The sequence below is a fragment of the Lycium ferocissimum genome, chromosome 3 (genome assembly GCF_029784015.1).
Source record: "Lycium ferocissimum isolate CSIRO_LF1 chromosome 3, AGI_CSIRO_Lferr_CH_V1, whole genome shotgun sequence".
Lineage (NCBI taxonomy): Eukaryota > Viridiplantae > Streptophyta > Magnoliopsida > Solanales > Solanaceae > Lycium > Lycium ferocissimum.
The window spans coordinates 70,928,493-70,952,615 of record NC_081344.1 but is presented as its reverse complement, the minus strand read 5'-3'; the positions used below and the strand labels follow the sequence as shown (position 1 = coordinate 70,952,615).

The following is a 24,123-nucleotide window of genomic DNA, read 5'->3' as shown; positions in this document are numbered from 1 at the left end:
ATGATGTATATAATTAAAGGAGATGACATATTTTTATATGATTAAGTTATCTACGTAATGGGCATTTGGGATCACACGCTAAAGATTTTTCAAATTTGAAACCGAAAATATCTAATAAGAACATTTTATCATGTGCTCAGGTGCTCAATTGAAACAAGCAGTAGTTCGAATATCTCAAAACTTCATAAGTGATTAATTGAGGTACTTGTTATAATAAAGTCTCATATTTTTAAAGAACTTTCAGATCCCACGAACAATTGATAGAGTTCAAACATAATTCCTGCGCTCACGTTTACTTGCCCGCTATATTAAAAAAAAAATCATTTTTTCTTGTCCACTTCAGCATATTAAGAGAAAAATACTTATTTTTTCTGTTTTGCCGTTAACATTAACTACTCATTATCAAATCATTTTCCAAGTGCATTGAGAATATAAACCAATTAATATGGTATTATGGTATAGATGCACTTCATTTAATACTCCTTTCGGATAAAAAAGAATGTTCACTTAGCCTTTTTTTCTCGGGTCAAAAAGAGTGTCCACTTATCAAATCAAGAAAGAATTAACCTTCTCTTTCCAGATTTGCCCCTATTAAGTGTTATGTGATCAAATCCCAATACTTATTTAATTAGGGGTAGTTTAGTCAAATTATTTATTTTTGTCTTGAAATTAGTATTTTCTTAAGGGGTGTGCAAATGGCTAAGTGAACACTCTTTTTGATCCGGAGGGGATACTTTTTAAGAGACGCGCACAGTCCATTGTGGACAAGTAAAAATTAATGGAGGGAGTATATAAGTTCAAATTCCAACATTGATGGAAAAAGATTATGGCACGTATGTGGAGAAAGTGAAAGATGAAAGTCATCACTTGGGTTGTGTGTGGAGTGGCTAATGATGTGAAAGTCACCTCTGGACTGTGTGCGGGTGATTGGTACATAGACTTTGCGGGTTCCCATAGAAGTGAATTGTCTTTTTTGTTTTAGTTTAGGGTTATTCTAAACTATTGGGGACAAAGGGTTGTAAATGGGCAGAGATCAAGCTTTGCTAAAACAGAAAATAATTTCATGGCATATATAATAATGAAATTTTAATATGTAGAAGTTGAAACTTCTGGACATTATTCATAATTATGACTTTTTAGCTTCAACTCAACTAGGATTTAAGCCTTGTTTTTTTTTAATCTATAGTTAACATTAAGTTTTTTTCATTAAGGAACAGAAAGCTTATAAGTAGTATATACTTGCGTAGTCAACGCCCCTACTTTGAGTTTTATTTTATCAATTTACAATTCAAGCAAAACAGCAACATGGCTCCAAGGCTTTCGGATTACAGGTCAAATCAAAACCTAAAATTCAAGAATAAAAAAATTTCTATTCTTGTGCATTAATTATATACAATAATACTATTATTAGTGAAATAATGTAAATTTTCTTTTTAGAAATCTCCAATTGAAAAGACTTCTATATAATTAAACGAATGGAGTAAGGAACACATGCACGATTTAATGCTTTGACTGGGTAAACTAATTTTTTTTTTCTCCTTTTCAAGCTAAGTAAATTATAAGAATATTGCGTAGGTTCCCGAGTTAAGACCTTTTAGACATCTCCAATGGAAAAGACTTCTATATAAATTACACGAATGGAATAAGGAGGTACATATAAGATTGGATGCTTTGACTGGGTAAACTAATTTTATTTTCTCCTTTTTAAGCTAAATAAATTATAAGAATATTGCGTAGGTTTCCAAGTTAAGACCTTTTTCCCATTTCCACGTCAGCAATTATTCAACACATGCATGCAGATTAATTATATTGATTGAGATTTAAGTATAATTGGGGTGGGGTTGGGGGCCGGAACTATGGCTTAGACGTGGTCAACTTTTTTAATGATTAGTATTATTATACATAATACAGGGAGAGCCACAACTTGTGTGAAAAATATCATATAAAATTCATGTTATAAGAAGTGACTTATTTCTTATAGCTTTTAATCAAGGTTAATAGAATTCAATATCTATTATATATACATAAAAATAATTAATTTTATACACAACGTGATTTTTAAACCAAGCGAGTTTGAATGAATTCCTTTGTCCCAAGCTCCGTGATGAATTAAAGCTCCTAATACTTTCATTTCTCTTTCAAGAAGGCGATACTTGTTATATTAGGTCAAAGAGAGGTATGACCTGTTATATTAGTTAGTGTTGATGGGTTAGCTCAGAGGGAAGAAAGTTATTTTTTTCAAAAAATAAAGTCACTCTTTTACATAAAAGAAAGTCACTTTTTTCATAGTAAAAAGTCACTCTTTTCAGAAGAAGAAAAAAAGTCACTTAAAAGATATGCCTGTTACGAAAAGTCTCTTTGAATATATATCATTGCTGATAATTGTATTCCTATGGTATTATAAATACCTGGTAATGCTTCAAAACAGATGGACAATTACAGACTTTCTGTTCTTCTCTCTATTGCTTTCACTACAAATCACAACATTCTATTCTTGTGGAAAATTTTAATTAATTGCTGGTATTCGAATTTCGGAGGCTTTGTAAAATCCCTGAGGAATTCTGCCACCATCCCCTGTAACAACAAAGTGGGAGGCTTAAATTCCTTAAGGATAGAGATTACTCCATTAAAGCCAGATTACTTCTTCCCCACTTTTGAAACTCATTTTTCCAACATGACCTGTAAGTTGACTCCGTTAAAAACCTACACTTAATAAGGAATTGTTACATGCATGTGATATGACAATGACTTTGTCAACCGAATTTGTTTCTTAAAAAATAATATAGAGGAAATATAATATGGGTATATGACATATTGAACTAACAACTAACCAAAGTAATCTTTGTTTATTCTCTTTTAGTCTCAGTGTATTTATACATTGGGACCGGAAGAAAAAAAAAAAACAAAGAAACAAGAAAGAAGGAAAGAACAAAACAAATTGGAGAAAGAAGAACCAGACATCACTTGCATGCAGAGAAATATTTAGAGATTATGAGAAACAAGAAAAATATGGGGGACTTGGTAATATATATGGATGATGAATTCATCTCTAATTTGTGTAGAATTTGCCATGAACAAGAATTTGAAAGTTGTATTAACTTGGAATCTCCTTGCGCATGCTCTGGAACTGTTAAGGTAACAAACTATTTTAGTTTCTCCAAATTAATTTAATACATGCAAACTTCAATATATTTTTTTTTTTGGGTTGTGGGATTCCTTAAATATCTTTTTAGTAATCACAATTCACATATTTTTCGATATTTTGTAGTTCGCGCACAGAGATTGCATACAGAGATGGTGCAATGAAAAGGGAAATACAACATGTGAAATTTGTTTACAGGTTCAAATGTTCTCTTCTATTTAATAATTCCAAAGTTTTCAATAAACTTCGAGCATATTCAAATTTTGCTAGTGTTTTATTGAGGCACTGTACTTGAAAACAAAGAAGCACAAAAAAGACACAAGAAATGAAAGTACTCTATTGATTGGATATTTGTTAATGATGCAGAAATTTCAACCTGGATATTCTGCCCCACCCCCTAACAAGGTCCACTTGGTTGATAACACAGCAGTGACAATTAGGTATTATCACTCACAATATTTTTGTTCTTTCATTAGATTTTAAGCTATAAAAATAAATTAGAGCGACATCCGCATGGTCTCTTTTCATATTAGGGAGCAGTAGTACACGGTTGATCACCCACATTGTTTTCGTACAAAAAGAAATTACTTTAGTACGAGGAATTTGCCAACAAAGTTATGTTTAAATTGAATAAACTTATGGGAGATCAGAGGTTCCAATTCTCGTATAGACAAAAAAAAAAAAAAAAAAAAAGGAAAGTGTTTTTGTTATATCTGTCTAACGAAGATAGAGTTATCCGATATGTGTATTGATAGAAGGTAAGTGAATATCCAGTGAAATATATAGCTGAGGTGCGAATATATATATTGGCTCGAACATTACCTTTTAGTAAAAAAAAGTTAATACTGAATTGACCACTAATGTTACACTTGTTGTAATATAAATACTCCATCAACTATTAATTGATTACAGAGGAAGCCTGGAAATTGTTTTGGAATCAGAATCAGAAGAAGAGTATTCAGAATGCTCACAAACAGGAGATAGAAGCTCCTCATATTGTCGAACAATGGTTATCATTGTAAGCACTTATTCTCCTACCCTTTCATAAGCTTGATTTACTAATTCAGAGTCAGATCGAAGATTTAAAGTCAGTTGATGCATCATATCAATGCACTCACTGTTTCTTTGTGACGTAGATTTCGACTTATAACAAACATAGTAGGGATGCTTGCATCTGTTATATTCAATGGCAGAGAGATCAATTAGTGTCATCAGGAACGGCTTTGCCAATTTTTTTATTTAACTTTGTAAATATACACACATAATATTTAGTTAAAATATAAACGCACACATAATATTTAGTTAACTAAAAGATTGGTATTAATAACTAAGAGCTTTATGTTTGATTGACATTCCATGTGTGATTGTAGGCTTTTACCAGAATTTACTTTGATTTTTTCGTTCATGAGATTGTTAATTGGGTTTGTTCGGTGCTTTGTAGAGTAAAATCATTTGCTATTTTCATTGTAAATTCATTATATGTTACTCGTCCTCAACAAAATTCCGTTGAAGTAGAAAATTATTGTCTTCGGTTTACTTTAGCTTTGTTTTTTTCCTTTAAATATATTAATTTTTGGATCTTTTATTCCTATCAAATTTAGGTTCCTAAGTTGATCAGTTGGTCTAGGATTCTCCTAGCTATATAGTACTCCATATTAATATTAGGTTGAGATTACTTCTTCTTATATTTGAATCTAGCTATATGGAGGTTGTTTTTGAATACCACAATTCTTCCTCGGATGCATCCGTCATAATTCGACACATAGTATCACCACAAACCCAACCACAAGAATTAAAAATCAATCACCATAACTATGTTCTTCCTTCTTTAGTCATTCAATTTTGCCTTCAAACTATTGAACAATATTGGTCTATAGCCTCTAAACCACACCATGAGCGAACTCATACCAAATTGCTTCATCTCAAGCTTTACCCTTCCGTATACATGTCGGACGACATGTTCTACCGCGTCGTCCAAGGAAATCTCGTGAATTTTGGCGAAGAATTTGATCGAAATTATCGTCACGTTGTAATCCATGATATGATAGGCAGAGTACGTGAAATTATTGATGGTCGTCAAAATTTGGATGTGTTTGTTGGTGTAACTTTAGTGGTTGACCATTTATTCGAGGGGAGGATTGAAGATCAATCGTCTATATTGCAATTGCTAAAGAGGATGGAAGTTGATGAAGATGTTGTGAATGATGATTGTGTGATTTGTTTTGAAGAGCTTGGAATGGAGAAAGAGTTATTGTGCATGCCTTGCTCACATACGTTTCATGGAGATTGCATTGCGACATGGATAGAGAATGGTCATTCTTGCCCTATTTGCCGTTATGATCTCCTAGTTAGCTAAAACACTACTTAAAAAATAGAAATTAGCAATGGAAAAAGTCTATAGCGACGAATTAGCGATAAAGTTTGTAGCGGTTTTTTTTACAGTGAAAGGAAGAAAGAAGCATTAATGGGGCCACCCTAATTCCTTCTGGATTCCATCCCACGCGATTCATGAAAAAAATTATATATATTATATTTGTTTCGATTGCTTTATACCTTTTTAAGTAGAGATTTAATCTGAACGACATCAAATTTTGATGACCTTACCAAGAGTTTCGGTGTTAGTCCTTGTTTGAGACCAATAGTTATGAGATACTATGTAGAATAGTTGATGAATAAAACACATTGATCAAGTTTAGAATTGTTGGCTCACTCGTTCATGTTTTTCTTTTACATTGATTGAATTTTATGGTATAAATTCATTATTCATGTTACCAAATGACTATTTTTTATTTGATGCAAAGATCTTATTTATCTTATTATTAAAAATCTACGAAAGTTTAATCCGAAAAAAAAAAAAATTGTATACTACATAAGTCGATACCATTTATGTAAAATTATGTGGGTACCACTTGATTACACTCCATCCATGTGCTAGCCTAATTATATTCTATGTTCACAATTTAAATTTGGCAGTTTACAATTGTGCTTCTGGTGAGGCATTTGTTAGCAGTGCTGAACGGAGGGGCAAAAGATTATCCCTTTACAGTTTCTAATGTAAGTGTAAAACTAGTCCAACATGTGATGTTCAATGATACTTAGATGCCCTAACTACCATTAACTAAGAATTAGTGCTAATTAACAATGTTTTGGTCCTTGGATTTGCAGTTGCTTCTTATAAAAGCTAGTGGGATAATCTTGCCGATGTACATTATAATCCTGATAATCACAAGAATTCAGAATGTAATTAGACAGCAGTAAGTGGTAGGTTTCTTATTTTATGCATGAGTGCTCTTGCTTATTCCTTATGGTCAAGTTGGTAAAATAGACATAATTTATATACACAGATCGTGCATAGAATCTTTACATGGTCACTATATTAAAACATATTGTAGCAGATAACTTTCTTATTTTTCAGATTACTATATCTAACACTCTATGGAACTGTTACCTATAATTAACTTGACAGTGGAAAAGATACTGTAAATGTATAGAAGTTAAAAGAACCAATTGTGTAATACTAAGCTAGTATTATTGAGTTGGCTAGTTCAATTCTTTTCGGCATTTGGTTATCTTCACAAAGAAAATCTGTAATTTGACTTGTTTCTTTATTCAGGATTCAGAAGACATGTTATCAAACTCTGATGAGGACAATTAATATATAAGAGACCAGAGCACTTAATTTGTACTGTAATTTGTATTATGAAGTAATCATGTTTATAACTTTATTGGATATTCTGGTTCTCTAACTTAATAGTGTTATTATTCCGCAATCATGCCTCTCTATAACACCCTCGTCTATCTGGATCTTTCTTGTAATCTACGATCGCAACTGTATATTTTTTCTTTTTCCTTTTAGGTTACATGCATGGTATCGATTTTGACAGTACAAGCCTGATATATCAATTATGAAGTAGAAGATGGCTAAATCTGCTAGCAACGTATTGTTTAACGGCAACATCAGCAGGCTGAAATGACACAGTCAGTACATCAATGACAATAGAGCATTACGGACTAATAAGAGGTAGCTGTATATTATATGCAACCTCCACAGTAAAATCACGCAGACCAGCCTCAGGCAACACTTCATCCATCAGAAGCACTTCGGTCCAAATAATCCCTGATGAAATATGAGTGTCATAAGTCATCGTTACAGTGTCCTAATACAAGTGTTGTCCATGAAAAGCATGGTTATAGAAACACTAAGACTTGACATTTTGTAAAGCGGAAGAAAGCTAAATAAACAAGGTAATTAAGAAAATAAAGTCCAAATAAATGAGGTAAAGAGAAGCGGTTGAAAATGCAAAATTAAAGTTGAATATGCAAAATAAAATAGAAGCCCATATTACATTGCTCATGAGGTAAATGCTAGTTAAACTTACTTAACATGGCAACAAGATCGGAAGAAGCAAGTTGTAGTGTGCTCTCTGTGTTTTTGTCCCCTCTCCCTATCTAATATTCTCACCCCATGTGTGCTTAATTTTTCATCAGCAAAGTGCTCTCTAGTAAGAGTGGGAATTGTGTGAGTGATCAGTCAGTATAGGTGTAAAGGAAAGAAAGTGAGGTGAAGGAGTTTGTTAGGACACTACTTAATTGTGATTGGTCCTTTTTTTTGAAATAAACTAAAATTACAAATAAAATAAAACATTAAATACTAATGTAACTAATGCAAGATCATTTTGACAAGATTCATTTTCTCTTCACAGTTGGTGAGAAAATTCACTACAATTTAATCAAGTTGCGTTATAAATGATACTTCACAAGTTATTGAATAAGTGCAGTTAGGAATTAAATTGGACCAATTATGCCCTTAGAGCCTATTTGGAAAGCCACTCCAATTGGGGGGGGGGGGGGGGGGGGGGGGGGGGGGTAATTGGAATTGGGTGTAATTAATTTCTTTTTTATTTTTACTTTTAATTATTTTTATTTTTGAAAATGTATTTTCTTTTTATAAGTAATTACATTTCCTTTCTTCATTAGGTGAGAATTGGGTGTAATTGAGTAGGGTGTATTTTTATTTTACACTCTCCAATTGGAGGGGGGGGGTTTAAGAAAGAAGTGTAATTACACTGTATAACACAGGTTACTTTTTAGTTTGTTTATTTTAATTTCTTTTTATTTTTAATTTCTTTTTTATTTTTACTTTTTAATTATTTTTATTTTTGAAAATGTATTTTTATTTTTATATTATTTAATTTTCATTTTATTTGCTTTCTTCTGTTTATTTTTCACTTACATTTGATGGATTTTTGTGTCAAACATTTGAATAATGTGCTCGTATTTTTTATATATTTTTTTTTATTTTATTCATTTCACAAAAAAGCATAATCGTGTTATTATTCTAATTTTTGAAAAAATACACCTCTTAATATTGGAATATATATGAGTTATTAATTAATATATTTGGCATATAACAAGTGATGTTATTAAAGTAGAATTTCATTTATAGTTAATGAGGTTATAGACTTATATTTTCTCTTTCTTTTGAATCATTTACTTAAGTTATGTTGGAACTTACTTATGTAATGTTGGAATATGACATAAGAGTATTATGTTAAACTTTTTCTTTTGGATTTTGAATTTAGTTTATATTTTCAATTTTAAGTTATTTGCTTTCATGTTGCATGTTGTTTATTTTTCACTTACATTTGATGGATTTTTTGTGTCAAACATTTGAATAATGTTATGGCATTATATTTATAAATATTTTTTTTTCAAACATCCAATCCACGACATTCTCAGAAAAAAAGTCTTCTTTTAAGTTCTATAATTAATTAAAATTAAATATTATTAATTTGAAAAATATATATCAATTATTTTTTATAATATTAGTTACAAATATATATGATTATTAATTAATATATTTCCAAGAAACAATATATATATATATATATATATATATATATATATATATATATATTATAAAGGCAAATATTTTTTAAATATTAATTTTAAATTTTTTATAATTAAAATTTATTTTTAAATTAAACTAACTGTCTTTGCATACTTTTAATTACTTGTGTTTACCTTGAAAAGTTTAAAATATATATATATATATATATATATATATATATATATATATATATATATATATATATATATATATATATATATACAAACAAGTCGTCATAATTACACTACTGTGTAATTACTAGGCTGTGTAATTACTACCCTAGTAATTACACCAATTCCGATTACCAGGTGGCTTTCCAAACAGGCCCTTAATGCATGCTTGTAGGTCCAAACATGCCCTTTTAGTCTTCTAATTATGTTGGGTTACATTGTGTGTAATAAGAGCATTTGGCCCAATTAAGTAACAATAGGGGCATTTTTGGCCCAAACAATTAACAGCATGGGCATGTTTCAGCCAAACTATTAATGGAGGGTGAATTTCGCATACTTTTAAGGACATTTTTTACCCCTTTTCTGTATATTGTATGATTTCCGCCACTTATATAGTATAGAAAGAAAATGTCATCATATATTAACACAAAAGAGGAAGAAGAAAACAACATTCATTGTACATGTGCCTGTCAAGCCCTTTGTGGATGCATATCTCATTACATTCTAGTACAGGAAAACAAAGTCAAATATTTAAAGTCTGTTCAATACAACAAGAATTTTTGGATTCCCCTCTAATTTCCAGCAGCACTGCACCTTCAGCTACTCAAAGGAAAACTGAAAGACATTTAGGAAATGGTAGCCAGATGAATAAGTTTTCATGGCTCTGGTGTTTCCTATATACGTACTTGGCCTGGTGCCAGTATCTTGCGAACGCTTTCAGATCACAGCAAGCTCAATGGTCCACAACTATTATGAGGTAGGACCCTGCTCCCGAGTCTTTGCGAGCTTTGCTTGGGTAAGCCTATCCAGGATAGAAGGTTCCAGAGGAATTGGATCAAGACATCGCTCAGCAGCAGCAACAATTACCTGTTCGGGAAGATAAAACTCATTTCATCTCTTAGCAGCCGTAAAGTGCATATGTAGGCATTTATATCGTTACCTCATCAAGCAGAAAATCAACAGCAGCTTCATCATCAGCAGTGTCCTTCAGAGTAGTTTTAAGAAAATGAATGTCCAGCTGAATTTGTTGAAATCCGCTACGGTTAAAAGTCTGAAGTCGGGCAAATTCTTGTAAACTCTTCAAGCAAAGTTTCGCGATAGTAGTTATTACTGATTCCTGCAAGTCAAGGGCATTATATTCTTATCCATTGTTCTTCAAAGACAAATGCAGTTTTTTACCAAGTGACAAGCACTAAACCTGTGTATGTTCAACTTTTGTGAAAATTTCCATCTTCTGCTTAAACAATTTAGCCAAATGGGACTCAAGAAGTTGACTTCTGGCCTTTTGGGTATTTGACTGTACCATTCTGTCATCTCTTAATGGATTACTACGGGAGGAAGTGGTGCTCCCACTGCTGTCAGTACGGCGATGCTTACGGTTGACCCCTTCAGGTAATATACTCTTTACTTCTTTGACGATACTATCTACCTGGCAATAATAAGATCAAATAGAAAATGTTAGTTTTTTTTTTTTTTTTTTTTTTGATGAAGTAATTGATTCTATTCATAGAAAATGCAAATTCTTGTACTAATCTTATTTCATGTAATATAATTACAATGAGGTGTCAGTTTTCTCACATTAACTTCCCGAAAAGTCAAAAATTACCTCTTGATGAAGCAGATCAACAAACATATGAACTTCTCTGGGCTCTTTATGCTGTACAAACAGGAAAAGGTAGGGCAAAATTAGCACAAACCATCACATTTGGCCTCTTGGGTAATTACTCCTACCTCATCGTATGTTTTGCTTACCTTGACCCAATTTGGAGTTGTAAACCTTTTATTCAAGACAACTGATATCTTCTGAGTTCTCATGTTAATATACTGAGAATAAATAGAGATGAAGAGAAAATCAGAATTTTGACTTCATATTCTACTAATGAAGGTAACAAAAGAATTATCAACAAACTTCATGTTTAATTTATAAAACTATCATCAAGCCAAAAAGATAATTTGAAAATCAAAACAGTAAAAGATGCTACAAAGATAACTATGTAATCCATATAGGACATCATCAAGAACATTCAAAAGCAGGTATTCGGAAAACGTGACATAATTTAAATAGGAGAAAAAAGTTCTTAACGACTTATCCACTAACAAAAATTACATTCAGCAGTTCTAATAGATAGAATTATAGAAAGATGTGCATCGGTAACATACATGCTGCAAGAATTTTTCACCAGCTGCTCTGAAGGTGCGACAAATTTCTGCAGGAACAAAAGCTGGACCATTTTCATAGCCCCGAGACCCACCACCAGAGAAAGAGGAGGCAATTTCCTGAAAGATTTGGAAAGTTCAAAAATGCCTAGTTAAATGGGGCGGATTATATAATTATACTGGTTATAACTATTAGACCACCCCTTACCTCGGTAATTCTGGGAATGGCATTTTGCTCAACAAAAACAGAGAGCTGAGCCAGCACAAGAACAAGGGCAGGAAGTATTTTGTCTCCCTGTAGTCCCTCCTGAAAGCTTAGATCTTGACCAGCTGGATATTTCTTTCCAGAAAGTAAGAGAAAATGATCATTAAGTTTTCCGAAGAAGTCCTGAAATCCTTCTTGTACCCAGTCAACGACCAAGTCTCTCAACTTAGAAAGTAGTTCCAAATTTCCATCAAGAAGTTGACGGAAATCCTGTCATACAAAAAATAAAAGCAAAAGGTTCAACTCAGAACACAATTGACTAGGAACTTAGTACCTGTACTGTGATCGTGTTTTTATAGCAAAAGGTTCAACTCAGAACACAATTGATATAGGGAGCAAGTATTTTTCTAGTTGGATTATAATTCAGGTAGTTGTTTTGGGCTAATTAATAGTTAAAACTATCTGTCAATTACTTGAGATCAATTTTATTGATGTCTGAGCAAAGATCATAGAGAGCATAGAAACATTTCAATAATTAATAGCAGTACAAATTTGTAAAAGCATCCTCATATTATTAATGCACTCCAAAGAACTAGTCACAAGAAAATTAACTCACATAGAAACGCCGTTTACTGATTGGAAGTTCTCAACCTATTACTCATAATTATTTTCCAGTCTTTTACTTCTATATCATGTAGATTTCTTAATTTATGTCCAAGTAGACTCTAATACTGAAGCTAAACACCGTGGAGGGCAGAAGTAGAGTGGATCAATAATTCAACATATACCATCAACTTTAAAAATCACTGCCGTCCCGCTCCGATGTAGTCTAAATCTTGAGGGGGACAAGGTATAACTAGTGACGTAACAACTTTATTAGCTTTTAAACAAATACAAGAATTATTTGACACAAGGATATATAACGACTGTGTATAATTCCGTCACAACTTATTTTACCTGTAAGACATCCATGCTTCCTTGCAGTACTGCCTTTTTACTGGCCTCAAGGGTGGCGTGCAAAGAATTTTCTTCTTCAACACCCTCCATTTGATTACCGACTTTTACAACAGCACCTGCCAGTTAAAAAGAATAAAGAATGGTCAAAATCAAGAGGCATTAGAACTCAAGCAAAATATGTGGTTTAATATTTTTTTTTGAAAAGGTAACACTTGTATATTTATCCAAAAATCAGACCTGCCACGAACAGTTACAGGTCTCATAGTTACAAAGGATTATTCAGAAGATCTTCAATCCTATAACAAAAACTTATATAGAACCTAAGACATCCATAAAAACTTATATAAACCACAAATATGTGGTATAATATTAAGGTCATTGTATTGATATAAATAATTTATTATCTCAAGGTTAATCTTTTGGATTGTGCAAAATTCTTTGGTTAAGAAAGTTTACTATTGACTGTACATTGAACTTTGGATCTTAAATGGAACAATATGTAAGACTAAAACTTCTGAGCACATTTTTCAGTTCTATATCCTTTTGAAAGACAAAAGATAAGTTGAATCCATTTTGAGCTGTTCTTTTAAGAATCTTACCCGGTCAACTCATGATACAAAATATCCAACTTTTGGCAGACAGACTAGGTTCTTTGTGAAGAAGGTACTAAAGCTAATTCTGCATTTCAATTTCAGGAAATCAGTAGGTTTTTATTTTTATTTTTATTTTTGTGTTAATAGAAATCAGGTGTTTGTTGGTTTAAACATCCTTCCTAGAGATATGTTTATATCTCTTTACTAAAACATTACAAATTTATTTGAATTAGGTCTGCGTACACTCTACCCTCCCCAGACCCCACATGGTGGGATTCTACTGGGCTTCTTGTTGTTGTTGTTGTTGACATTTGTTTTTCCAGTCAAAATTTAGGCATGTAATCTACGATTGCAACTGTATATTTTTTCTTTTCTTTTTTAGGTTACATGTTATTGATTTTGACAGTACAAACCTGAAATATCAAGTAACAGATGGCTAAATCTGCTAGCAACGTATTGTTTAACGGCAACATCAGCAGCCTGAAACGACACAGTCAGTACATCAATGACAATAGAGCATTACGGACTAATAAGAGGTGGCTGTATATTATATGCAACCTCCATAGTAAAATCACGCAGACCAGCCTCAGGCAACACTTCATCCATCAGAAGCACATCGGTCCAAATAATCCCTGATGAAATATGAGTGTCATAAGTCATCGTTACAGTGTCAAGTGTTGTCCATGAAAAGCTTGGTTATAGAAACACTAAGACTTGACATTTTGTAAAGCAGAAGAAAGCTAAATAAGCATGGTAAATAAGAAAATAAAGTCCAAATAAAGGAGGTAAACGGAAGCGGTTGAAAATGCAAAATTAAAGTTGAATATGCAAAATAAAATAGAAGCCCATATTACATTGCTCATGAGGTAAATGCTAGTTAAACTTACTTAACATGGCAACAAGATCTGAAGAAGCAAGTTGTGTCTTGATGTGCTGCCGGGTGGCTTCAAAGTGCCTAAATTTGGAAGCAGGTTGGATTGTAATATTAATCACAGATACAAAAATATAAAGCACAAATGATAATGAGAGAACAAAATCAGCACCAAGAAAGGGATGTGGTGAATAAGAAGTGCGTACATTTTAGGTAAGTTTTGTGCAAGTCTAGAGAGTTGCTGTTCTGAATCATGGAAAATAGCTCGATAAGCACGGACAGCCTCGGCAAATTCACGAATAGAAGCCTAAGTCATGAATAGGACATGCATTAGTGTAAATACAATTAGTGCTGGGAAGGAGAAAAAAAATAATACACCATACAATTCAAATCCCGAAGAAAGAAATTCCAGAGGCATACTTAGGATCCCAAATCTGTGTTCTTTTGGTTTTACCATCCTTTTTTAAGGAAAATGCGGAGAAGTAGCATGTTGCATAACAAATATCTCAGCGAAGTGGTATTATCTTCACATAAATGGGCAAGTCATGTCATAACGCAGTTCCATTGAAGTTTAATTATTGTTAGAGTTTCTCTTCTCAAGTATTATTCACGCCCTTTTTGTAGCAATAATATTCACCTCTTTGCAAGGTTAGGAGGGTTACTCATCTTAAAAGACAAGTAAAGGAAATAGTGTTAGTAATGTAACTCGCCAAAACATCATTGTCATTATTCATACCCTATAGTTATCCTTATCCCTTGTTTTTTTTGATAACCAAAAGTCTCCGTTAATTTAAAGCCCCATGCTACACTAGGATCTTTACATACTTTATTTACAAAATCAACATTTGAAGAACATTTGACAAATCAAATTGTATGTTAAAACCTCTAACTCCTGATTCCCTCCATTCCCCCTCTTCTTGTTTCTTATTCATTCTATCTATTCTTCTCTCTTCTCCCCATTTCTCCTCTCACCGTCTTCCATCTCTTCCTCATATTCTTCTCTCTTTCTCCTTCTTGTTTCTCCCACCTGCTTTTCTCTCATATCCCTTCAGTGCTACATCAATTAGCCACTTGAAGCATAAAATTCCAACTTCAAAGCATGAGCAATGACCTTGCTTTAACACACCTCATGAGCAGCAGAAGTAGTTGATTCAGGAAGGTTTCCTTGATCTGCTGAAGCGTGGGGTATTTCCTTAGATTCCAGATGGAGATCCACAAGGAACTGTTCTAACTTTTCAAAAAGTTGCACCTTTAAATTATCAACCTGCATAGAACATATACATTCAAAGACCAACATGCAAGAAAAAGACAATAGAAGTTTCAGTAATCTCCATTGCACCAACAAACACATGAATTTTTATTTCAGACATTTTTTAATATTTACAAACTAAACTCGAACATAGACAGTTATTCTGTACTGATATCCAAAGAATACGAGGTCGCGAGTTTCCTCTTCAGATATATTTTTCTTTTCTTATTGAGGGGTATTATTTCGGCAAGCATGCAATTTATATTTCATAAAATGAGACCAGCATATAAAAAAAATTAGTTACCAACAAACCACCAATCCTTTTGGCTCTATAACCACATTTACCATAGCACTACATAAAAGACATCCTTCACATTTTCAATTCTCTACTTGAGAAAAGAAAAGGAATTGAAGAGGCATATTAAACTGAAGAAGCTGATTCCAATTCAGAGGCACTGGCCAACTGTAAGGATTTGATGATAATTCAGGGGGCATAAAGGTACTTATGTCTACGTTCCAATTTTAATAGGAAATTTGTGATAATCCTTTTAAAAGACCTAAAATATGTTAAGTTAAAGGTACGTATTTTTAAGACAAACAGTAAAAGGATCTCACTATATGGCTATTCAAAATATACGAATATCATTTTGCTATGTACCTCACTCGTTGCTTACCCACATCACAACCCAACCATTTTTACATCAATGATGCAATACATCAAATTAACACATTGTTCAATTAGTGCACGTTGGACCAAACTTTTAACAAAATGCAGCAATTTCATGAGCTACTGCCGAGCAAGGCATGGCTAAAATTAAGATCGTCAACAATTCGACATGCTCATCTTCAGAGGATGGAGAGCTAAGAAAGCAACTAGAAGCTAAGCTTCTTGCTGAGAAAGGGACAGTGATATGTAGAATGGGAGTGAGGGAGTACATTTCTTTACTACACATTTTATTTGAACTAAAGGAGGCTGAAACTCTTATAAAATTAAGAATCCCATCTAACGTTCAAGAATAAATTGAACCGTGCAAAAAAAGTAATAGAACTGCTCATATATAGAAGCAGAAAAAAAAAAAGGTGTGATACGGACCGGAAAATTTAACTGCTTGAGCAGCATAACAGCTTCAGCCCTGGCTTGTATTGATTCAGAATCTGAAAATAACTTTCCCTGAAACCAAAGAAAAAGTAATATGAAAAATCAACTCTGATCATTTTTACCACGTTCATGACATTAACCCAAAAGAGCCAGAACCAGTGTTCTGCAAATTTGTATTGAGATTCATCTTTCTCCATACTCCTTCAAAATCAGCCGTTAGAGAGAGGCAGATCAAAACACTCCCCAGCATGGCAGAGATCTAAATGGTTCATACAGAATATAGAGACACTTTGCTCTGTTTGTTTAGAATGGAGATGAAAGGAGAGGGAATGCTGGACAATTCTAAACACAAAATCAACATCCCTCTATCCCATTTTATGCGGCACACTTTCCTTTTTAATTTGTCGCAAAAAGAATGGCACCTTTCTATATTTAAAAATGATTTAACTTTAAACTTCCCATGTACCCTTCATTAGATGATTTATAGCCACACAAATGTCCATGGCTTGTTTTAGACCACAAGTTTCAAAAGTCTTCTTTTATTTTGCAAACTACATGCCCAATCTAATACCGTCAAATAAAATGGGATGGAAAGAATATTGTTTTTCGTCTTCTCTCTTCCCTTTCCTTCCATCTTAACGAAATATTTAACTCGGTTTAATTACCTCAACCAACTATGGCATCTCTCAACAAAGTAACTAGAAAAGAGGAGAAACCTGCAAGTTCGTTGTAATAACAGCAATTGCTTCCTCTGAGTCTCTTTTGCAATCCTGGAACGAGGAGTCTCCATATGCCTGGTGATGAAAAAGTACTGACACTAAAGATGAGACTTTTACATGCATTTACATCATACAAACGGGGAAAACAGTGGAGCAAAGATCAATATGCACAAACCTTGAAAATGGGCATGGCTCCAGTGTAGTATTTCACAGCATCAGCATAGGCTTCTGATTTGATACATTTTGCTAACCTAGCGGGTAGATCATATATGAACTGCTCTTTTCCACAGAAAAACAAAACCATGTAACTCACACATAACCAGAAACCAACTCTTATACAATGCATAGCAGCATACAACATAAAGTTGCATTTTATCTATCTCAGAAAAGAAAGTTACATGATGAACCTGAATAACAATTCTATAAAACGGTGAAGGTAATAAGACATTTTATTTTTAATTTGACTTTAGCATTTATTTACAACTTCACCAATCCTTTTTGACCATTAATCATGTGAACTATTAACAGCTCCAAAGATCCGGTGACTAAAATTTGGAATGGATTATTCCTTCCCCTTCCTAAAAACAATTTTCACTTAATAAGTAAATTGCTTCACATATTCCACATAAACAATGAGAAGTAATAGATAACGTCATTCTTCAATTAACATCTGGATCAATCTATTTCACTGCCGAATAAGCATCTTATTTTCCCTTAATTTTTTTTTTAATAAGTATTTCCCTTGGTTAAATCATAAACAGTCAAAAGTCAACCAGCTCAAGATATCGGGGGTATAAACGAAATGCTAATTCCTTTATCCTCATCACTAACATCAAGCATCACTTAGTTCTAAAGATTCTTATAAAAACCCACAGTTGGTAACTTCAATCCTCAATAAGAAAAGACACATTTTACAATGGCACAAGACATTGCAAGAGCTTAACACCTCACTTTAGTACCTGAACTTTGCGTAGAAGATTACCGGTCCGATGCAATTTCTCTATGTGCTCCCTCTTCTCAAAAAGAGAAGTATTGACCCCGTCACTTTTAGATTGCACGGACATTATCTGCAAATAATTTTTTTTTTTTTTTGAGAATGGTAACAGATTATCTGCAAATAATTGAAGGAAATCTAATTCTTGACACACATCTTTCATTGTTTTGCTGCTTAGGTCATGATTATAACCAAAAAAAAAAAAAAAAAAAGTAAAGAATTTCTTTAAACAAGGGGGGAAAAAACAAAAACCTTTTCAAGAAGCTGCTCCATATTTGTCTCCATGCCAACAATATTATTTTTCATCCTGGGAAGGTAATCTTAAAAGTGAGTTCTTCATTAATGCCAAATGAGAACACGACAAGATAAACCCAATTAGTCGTGATTCAACATATAAGCTGAAGCCATGCATAATCAGTTTAAGAAACTTCTAACAATTGCATGTCTCCCATATCGTAGAGCACCGAAATTGAGGACTCATGAAACATGCTATAAGTACTAACAAACTCAACCTACGTAGAGTTAGTTGCAACTATACCCCCTAATATACTTATCAAAAAAAAAAAAAAACTAATATTTGCCCCTCAAGAGATGAAATGGGTTCAAAACAACTTTCTAGAACAGGGTTTACCTTTTAATTGTGTCTGTGGCACTTACGAACTTGTTGTAATTTTCATATACCAACATTTGCAGGTCAGTATCGAGATTCTTTATCTCAGCAGCCATTTCAACATGCCTCTGGAGCAGACCTTCCAAATTGGACTTCTGCACCTGTATGTTTGGTGAAATATATGGCATTTCGTCCAAGACAAATGAAACAAGTCAGATTCATTTTTTTCCAGACTAGAAAAGATGGCATGATTAAAAGAGCAGCTTACTCCTTAGGAAAGCAACAGATTAAGTAAGACCTCTCTGATAAGTACATAAGTTCTACAACAAAAGTTTTTTGGAAGACGTGATAGTTAAAGCCAAACCATCACAGCCGCTGTCAAAGTTTACGTCTAAGCTAGCGTCTGACCATAGATTTTGGATCAGTTTTGAAAATTTATTATCAAATATCTGGTTGGCCATGAAATTTGATCATATTTCCAAAAATTGGCTAGAACAATTGGTGATTTCATTTTCTCTTCCACTCACAAAAGTTCAAATCTTGTTCAAGTAAAATGCATGTCTAAACACAATTTCAAATTCCAAAAATCACAACTTCAAAAACTCATATTTTCAAGATTCAACTTAAAATCTATGGCCAAACGGGAGCTAAATTCCTAAAAAATGGAAAATTTATAAATCAAACTAAACCTAACGATCCATTAAAAAAAATGAAGTAGCAGGTGTGTATTGAGAACAGATGAACAAGAAAATGAGGGCATATAAATTCATGTACTGATCAATGTAGCGTACACAGATATACTTTGTTGAAGCTTCAGAAATTAATAAAATTATTGCTTCACTAATCAAAAAATGATCTTTTTTCAGGATAGCCATAGTCTAAAAAAGGGTAGCACGGTGCACTAAGCTCCCGCTATGCGCGGGGTCCGGGGAAGGGCCGGACCATAAGGGTCTATTGTACGCAGCCTTACCTTGCATTTCTGCAAGAGCCATAGTCTAAATTGCTAAAAAAATGGAAAAATTATATATTAAACTAAACCTAATGATCCATAAAAAATTGTCTAAACGAGTCCTAAAATCTTGTAATTTGGTAATGTACACAGCTAACTTTCTTGGAGCTACAGAAACTAAATAAAATTATTGCTTTACTCATAAAAACTGATCTTTTTCGAGATAACCATATTCTAAATTGCTAAAAACTGAAGAAAAAAAATAAAAATCAAACTAAACCTAACGATCCATAAAAAAATGAAGTAGCAAGTTGAAGTATTAATGAGGGTATACAAGTATCTTCATGTACTGATCAGGTAAACCCAGCTCCTATGCAATAGCTCGCAAATCACACAGGAGAGATAACCCGCACTAGGCAAGCCCCGTGCGACGAGCTCGACCCAGAAGGCAAATCCCCTACTGTCGTAGTCAAAAAATGATCTTTTTTCATGATAACCATATTCTAAATTGCTAAAAAAAAATGGAAAAATTATAAATTAAACTAAACCTAATGATCCATAAAAAGTTGTCTAAACAAGTCCTAAAATCTTTTAAGTTGGTAGTGTACACAGATATGCTTTACTAGAGCTACAGAAAAAAATAAAACTATTTTTTTACTTATCAAAACATGATCTTTTCTTGGGATAGCCGTATTCTAAATTGCTAAAAATCTGGAAAAAATATATATATAAATGAAACTAAACCTAACGATCCATAAAAGAGGGGGGGCATACCAGTAAATTCATGTACTGATCAGCATCAAAGGAAGTAGTGTTGATTGTATCCAATGTAGCAAATCTTGAAGAAACATTATTAGAATTATTCTTATTATTATTCGGATCTGGTGAATAAAAACTGGATAATAGATCTCTCATTTTCTTCGCTTTATCATCCATCCCTACTTCATTCGCTACCTCCATTTGCTAATTCAATATGTGAAGAATTGAGACGTCCTTGGTTGTTATAAGTATGGTAGTAGTAAAATTAGGTGTTTAATTGAGACGCACTTGGTTGTTATAAGTATGGTAGTGGTATCCGGTGAGGCTGTGTTGAAATTTCAACTCAAGAATAATTGTTAAAAAGCTCACAAAAGTCCCTTAAGTTTCGAGTTTCACACAGTTACTCCTGAAATTTTTTTCCTCTTTGATCATTTAGTCTCCCTCCGGCTTCCCCTCCATTTTACGTTTGATTAGTTGTCGTGTGTGCTAAAATATAGTTAATAGTTACTATGATTTTAGAAAATTGAGATATAATTAATTATTAATTTTTATTTTTATTCTTACTTAATGAATATGAAAAAAAATTAATATAGTGGAAAAAAATGTGTATTATTAAAATAACTGGTCTAAAATAGTTGTCATTTTAGAAAATTGAGATATAATTAATCATTATTTTTTATTTTTACTCTTACTTAATAAATATGAAGAAAATTAATATAGTGAAAAAAATGTGTATTATTAAAATAACTGGTCTAAAATAGTTGTCATTTTAGAAAATTATGATAGAATTAATTATTAATTTTTATTTTTACCCTTACTTAATAAATGTAGAGAAAAATAATATAGTGAAAGAAATGTGCATTATTAAATTGAGATCAAAAAATAAATAAAAATAGTTTAGTAAATTACTCGTTTAGTTAATATTTTCTTAAGGACGTGAAAGAAAAAAATGTGATAAATAAAATGGAGCGAGGAGGGTTTTTTTTTGGGGGGGGGGTGGGGGGTGTAGCTCGGCTAATTATATTTTAAAAGTTCATTTAAGAGGAAACACTTATTATATTTTAAAAAAAATAAAAAAATAAAAGTCATCCCAAATCCTCTACCCCCATTTTTGTTTTGTCTTTGCGAATTTGATAGAGAAGTGAGGAATTGAGATATATTTGGTTGTTAATTATAGCAGTGAAGAGTTACTGCTTAATTAGCTTAATTGATCGGCTAATTTGTGTATCAAGTGAGGTTTTGTGAAATTTCTTTCTTTTGATTTGACTTGGATAGGATAACGAGAGGATAATTTGTTAAGAGTTCATAATAGTCCCTTAAATTTGGAGTTTCTCTCAATTACTCCTGCAACTTTTTCGACTTTAATCAGAGAAAATGATAAGAAATTAAGAATATTTGAGAGTAGGTTCAAAATAGTCCCTCAAATATGTACTTGACAGTTTTTGTTCTTTAAATTTGTTAAAAGTTAACACTTTTGATCTCCATTTTTTTTTAATGATAGTCTCCTTCAAATGTTTACTGATCTATGTCTGTTAGATTTGACGGTAACTACAAAAAAAGAGCACGAACTCACATTTAGAGGTACAGTTTTGTACTTTATTTTTAATTTATATTAAAGTCCGGTCTTAAGCTTTTTGAGGTGTAATTTCTACTTTTTTTAAAAAAAAAAAAACTTTTTTGTGGTTAGTGTAGCTTTTCTTAACGCGCCCTCTGATGTGTCTCATGCGTGCCTAGCAGTCCATCGAATCTGTTACGCTTTGATGAGATGAATGATGAGTTCACATGTGTGGACCATCAAAATTCTTTCTTTATGTTGCATACTTTAGGATTTGATGGAGACTTTCTCATTGTTAATCCTTTTTTTCACTATTTTTGTCAAATCTAACGGATGAAAGTTCAAGAAAATTTGATGAAGTCTAAAAGTGTTAACTTTATCAAAACTGTTAAGTACATAAATTATGGAACTATTTTGAACATACCCTCAAACATAAGGAACCATTTTGTCATTTTCTTGCTTAATCATCTGGTTTTTGGAGTTCCAGATTTTAGTAGCTCGGTTAACTCTACTTCAAAAGTTCATTTAAGAGGAAGCGCTTCTTATTTAAAAAAAAAAAAAAAAATCCCAAAACTCAAACTTAATTCATTAGATTGAGAATGAAAGGGTCTTGTCATTTTCAGCACATATTTATGTGACAAATAATTTGTATTTTCAACATCAATATGGACTAAATGTTTTTCGGGAGCATCTGATACAAAAATCTATATTCTAGCGTGTAATGGAGCTTTACTCAAAATGATTCATCACAGAAAATCGATAATCAATTTCATAAGTGATGCACGTTTAATATAGCCTAACAATCTATATACAACTTAGTTGTTGTTTGTATTCGTTATATAATCATATGTAAATAAATTCAAATTAAGTTTCATATACGTAAATTTGGTGTTAGGAAATTAAGATTTCTCTAGAAACTCCAAGATTAGTAGATCTTTTGAGTTTTGTAGTAGACTAGTCTTTTGGGTTAAAATGAGTGGTGGTTAGTGAGCCACATATGTACTTAGTTTATGTGAGATATTTTGCTTATTATGTACGGAAAAAGGGCCTAAAATACCCTCGAACTATTAAAAATGGTGCAAAAATACCCTCCATCCACCTTTCGGCTCCAAATACGCTTACCATCCACCTATTGGGTCTAAAATACCCTTATTGCTAACGTGCTTTTCATTAAACACGTGGCAATTTTTTATTGGTTGGCTTATAAAATTAACTAAACTAATTACCTTTTATTAATGTTGACCGGATGACCCAAGTGCCCCCCCCCCCCAACCCCCAACCCGACCCGCTCCCTTTCCATTTAATAGAAAACAAAACCCTTCAATCCATTTAATAGAAAACGAATTGGACCCATTTCATTAAAAGAAAAATTACGCTCGCCATCGTTGACACCCAATTTTGTCCCACCTTTCCTCCGAGATACCTATTTTTCGCTTCCAATATTTTGGCAACTTTAAAAATAATTATTTGCGTTTTTTTTACTATAATTATTAGCTTTATTAATACCGGCATTTCATTATCCTGTCATTATCTTTTACAACCGTTACTACTACCATTATTATTATTATTATTATTATTATTATTATTATTATCATTATTATTATTTTGTTATTATTATTATTACCAGTATTATTATAAGTCGTATTTTTTATCGTTTCAGCATTTTTACCAGCTTATGCACACGCATCGCATTTATCTTCGCATAATTTAATAATAGCATTTACTTACTGTTGATTTCAAATATATTACCGCACGGCAATTACGGCATCATTTTATTTTCATCTAAATACTAATAAATACATATTTTATATTTGGGGATATTTTAGCACACTCAGTATATGATTAATTTAAAATGGGTCTTTTACTTAAATTTAGAAGCCTACATTTTAATTCATCATCCCAACCATTTTAATTCACCCCAAACTCTTTTAGACCAGTCCATTAATGACCAACCCATTAATACACAGCCCACATTTAATACCCAGTCCATATTTTTTCATCCGCCCAGCCCATTATCCCTTAAATCCGACCCGACCCGGCCCAACTTGCTAAACAAATGAAACCTTAGGTTTCTTTTGCATTTTCAGCCGCACACATCCCCTTCTCCCTCTTCTCTCTTCTCCTTTCTCTCTCTTCTTCATCATCATCGTCGCCCCACCTTCCTCCATCTCTCTCCTTCGCCCCACCCGTTGCCTTCCCCTTTT

The 24,123-nt window shown here is 32.6% G+C and overlaps 1 protein-coding gene across 1 annotated transcript; it reads right to left on the bottom strand.

The window, feature by feature from the left end:
* Positions 1-9,600: 9,600 nt before the first annotated feature.
* LOC132050643 (vacuolar protein sorting-associated protein 51 homolog) lies at positions 9,601-20,701 on the bottom strand. The gene is made up of 21 exons (XM_059441996.1): positions 20,686-20,701; positions 20,380-20,619; positions 18,678-18,817; positions 18,299-18,353; positions 18,012-18,119; positions 17,228-17,326; positions 17,050-17,127; positions 16,328-16,405; positions 15,112-15,249; positions 14,192-14,292; positions 14,002-14,069; positions 13,673-13,746; positions 13,528-13,594; positions 12,522-12,637; positions 11,568-11,834; positions 11,363-11,479; positions 10,955-11,026; positions 10,809-10,859; positions 10,401-10,631; positions 10,143-10,319; positions 9,601-10,069 (listed from the first exon to the last, which is right to left on the bottom strand). Exons 2-21 carry the CDS (start codon positions 20,563-20,565, stop codon positions 9,953-9,955), a joined length of 2,340 nt encoding a protein of 779 aa, XP_059297979.1. The 5' UTR covers positions 20,566-20,619; positions 20,686-20,701; the 3' UTR covers positions 9,601-9,952.
* Between the last annotated feature and the right edge of the window lie 3,422 nt (positions 20,702-24,123).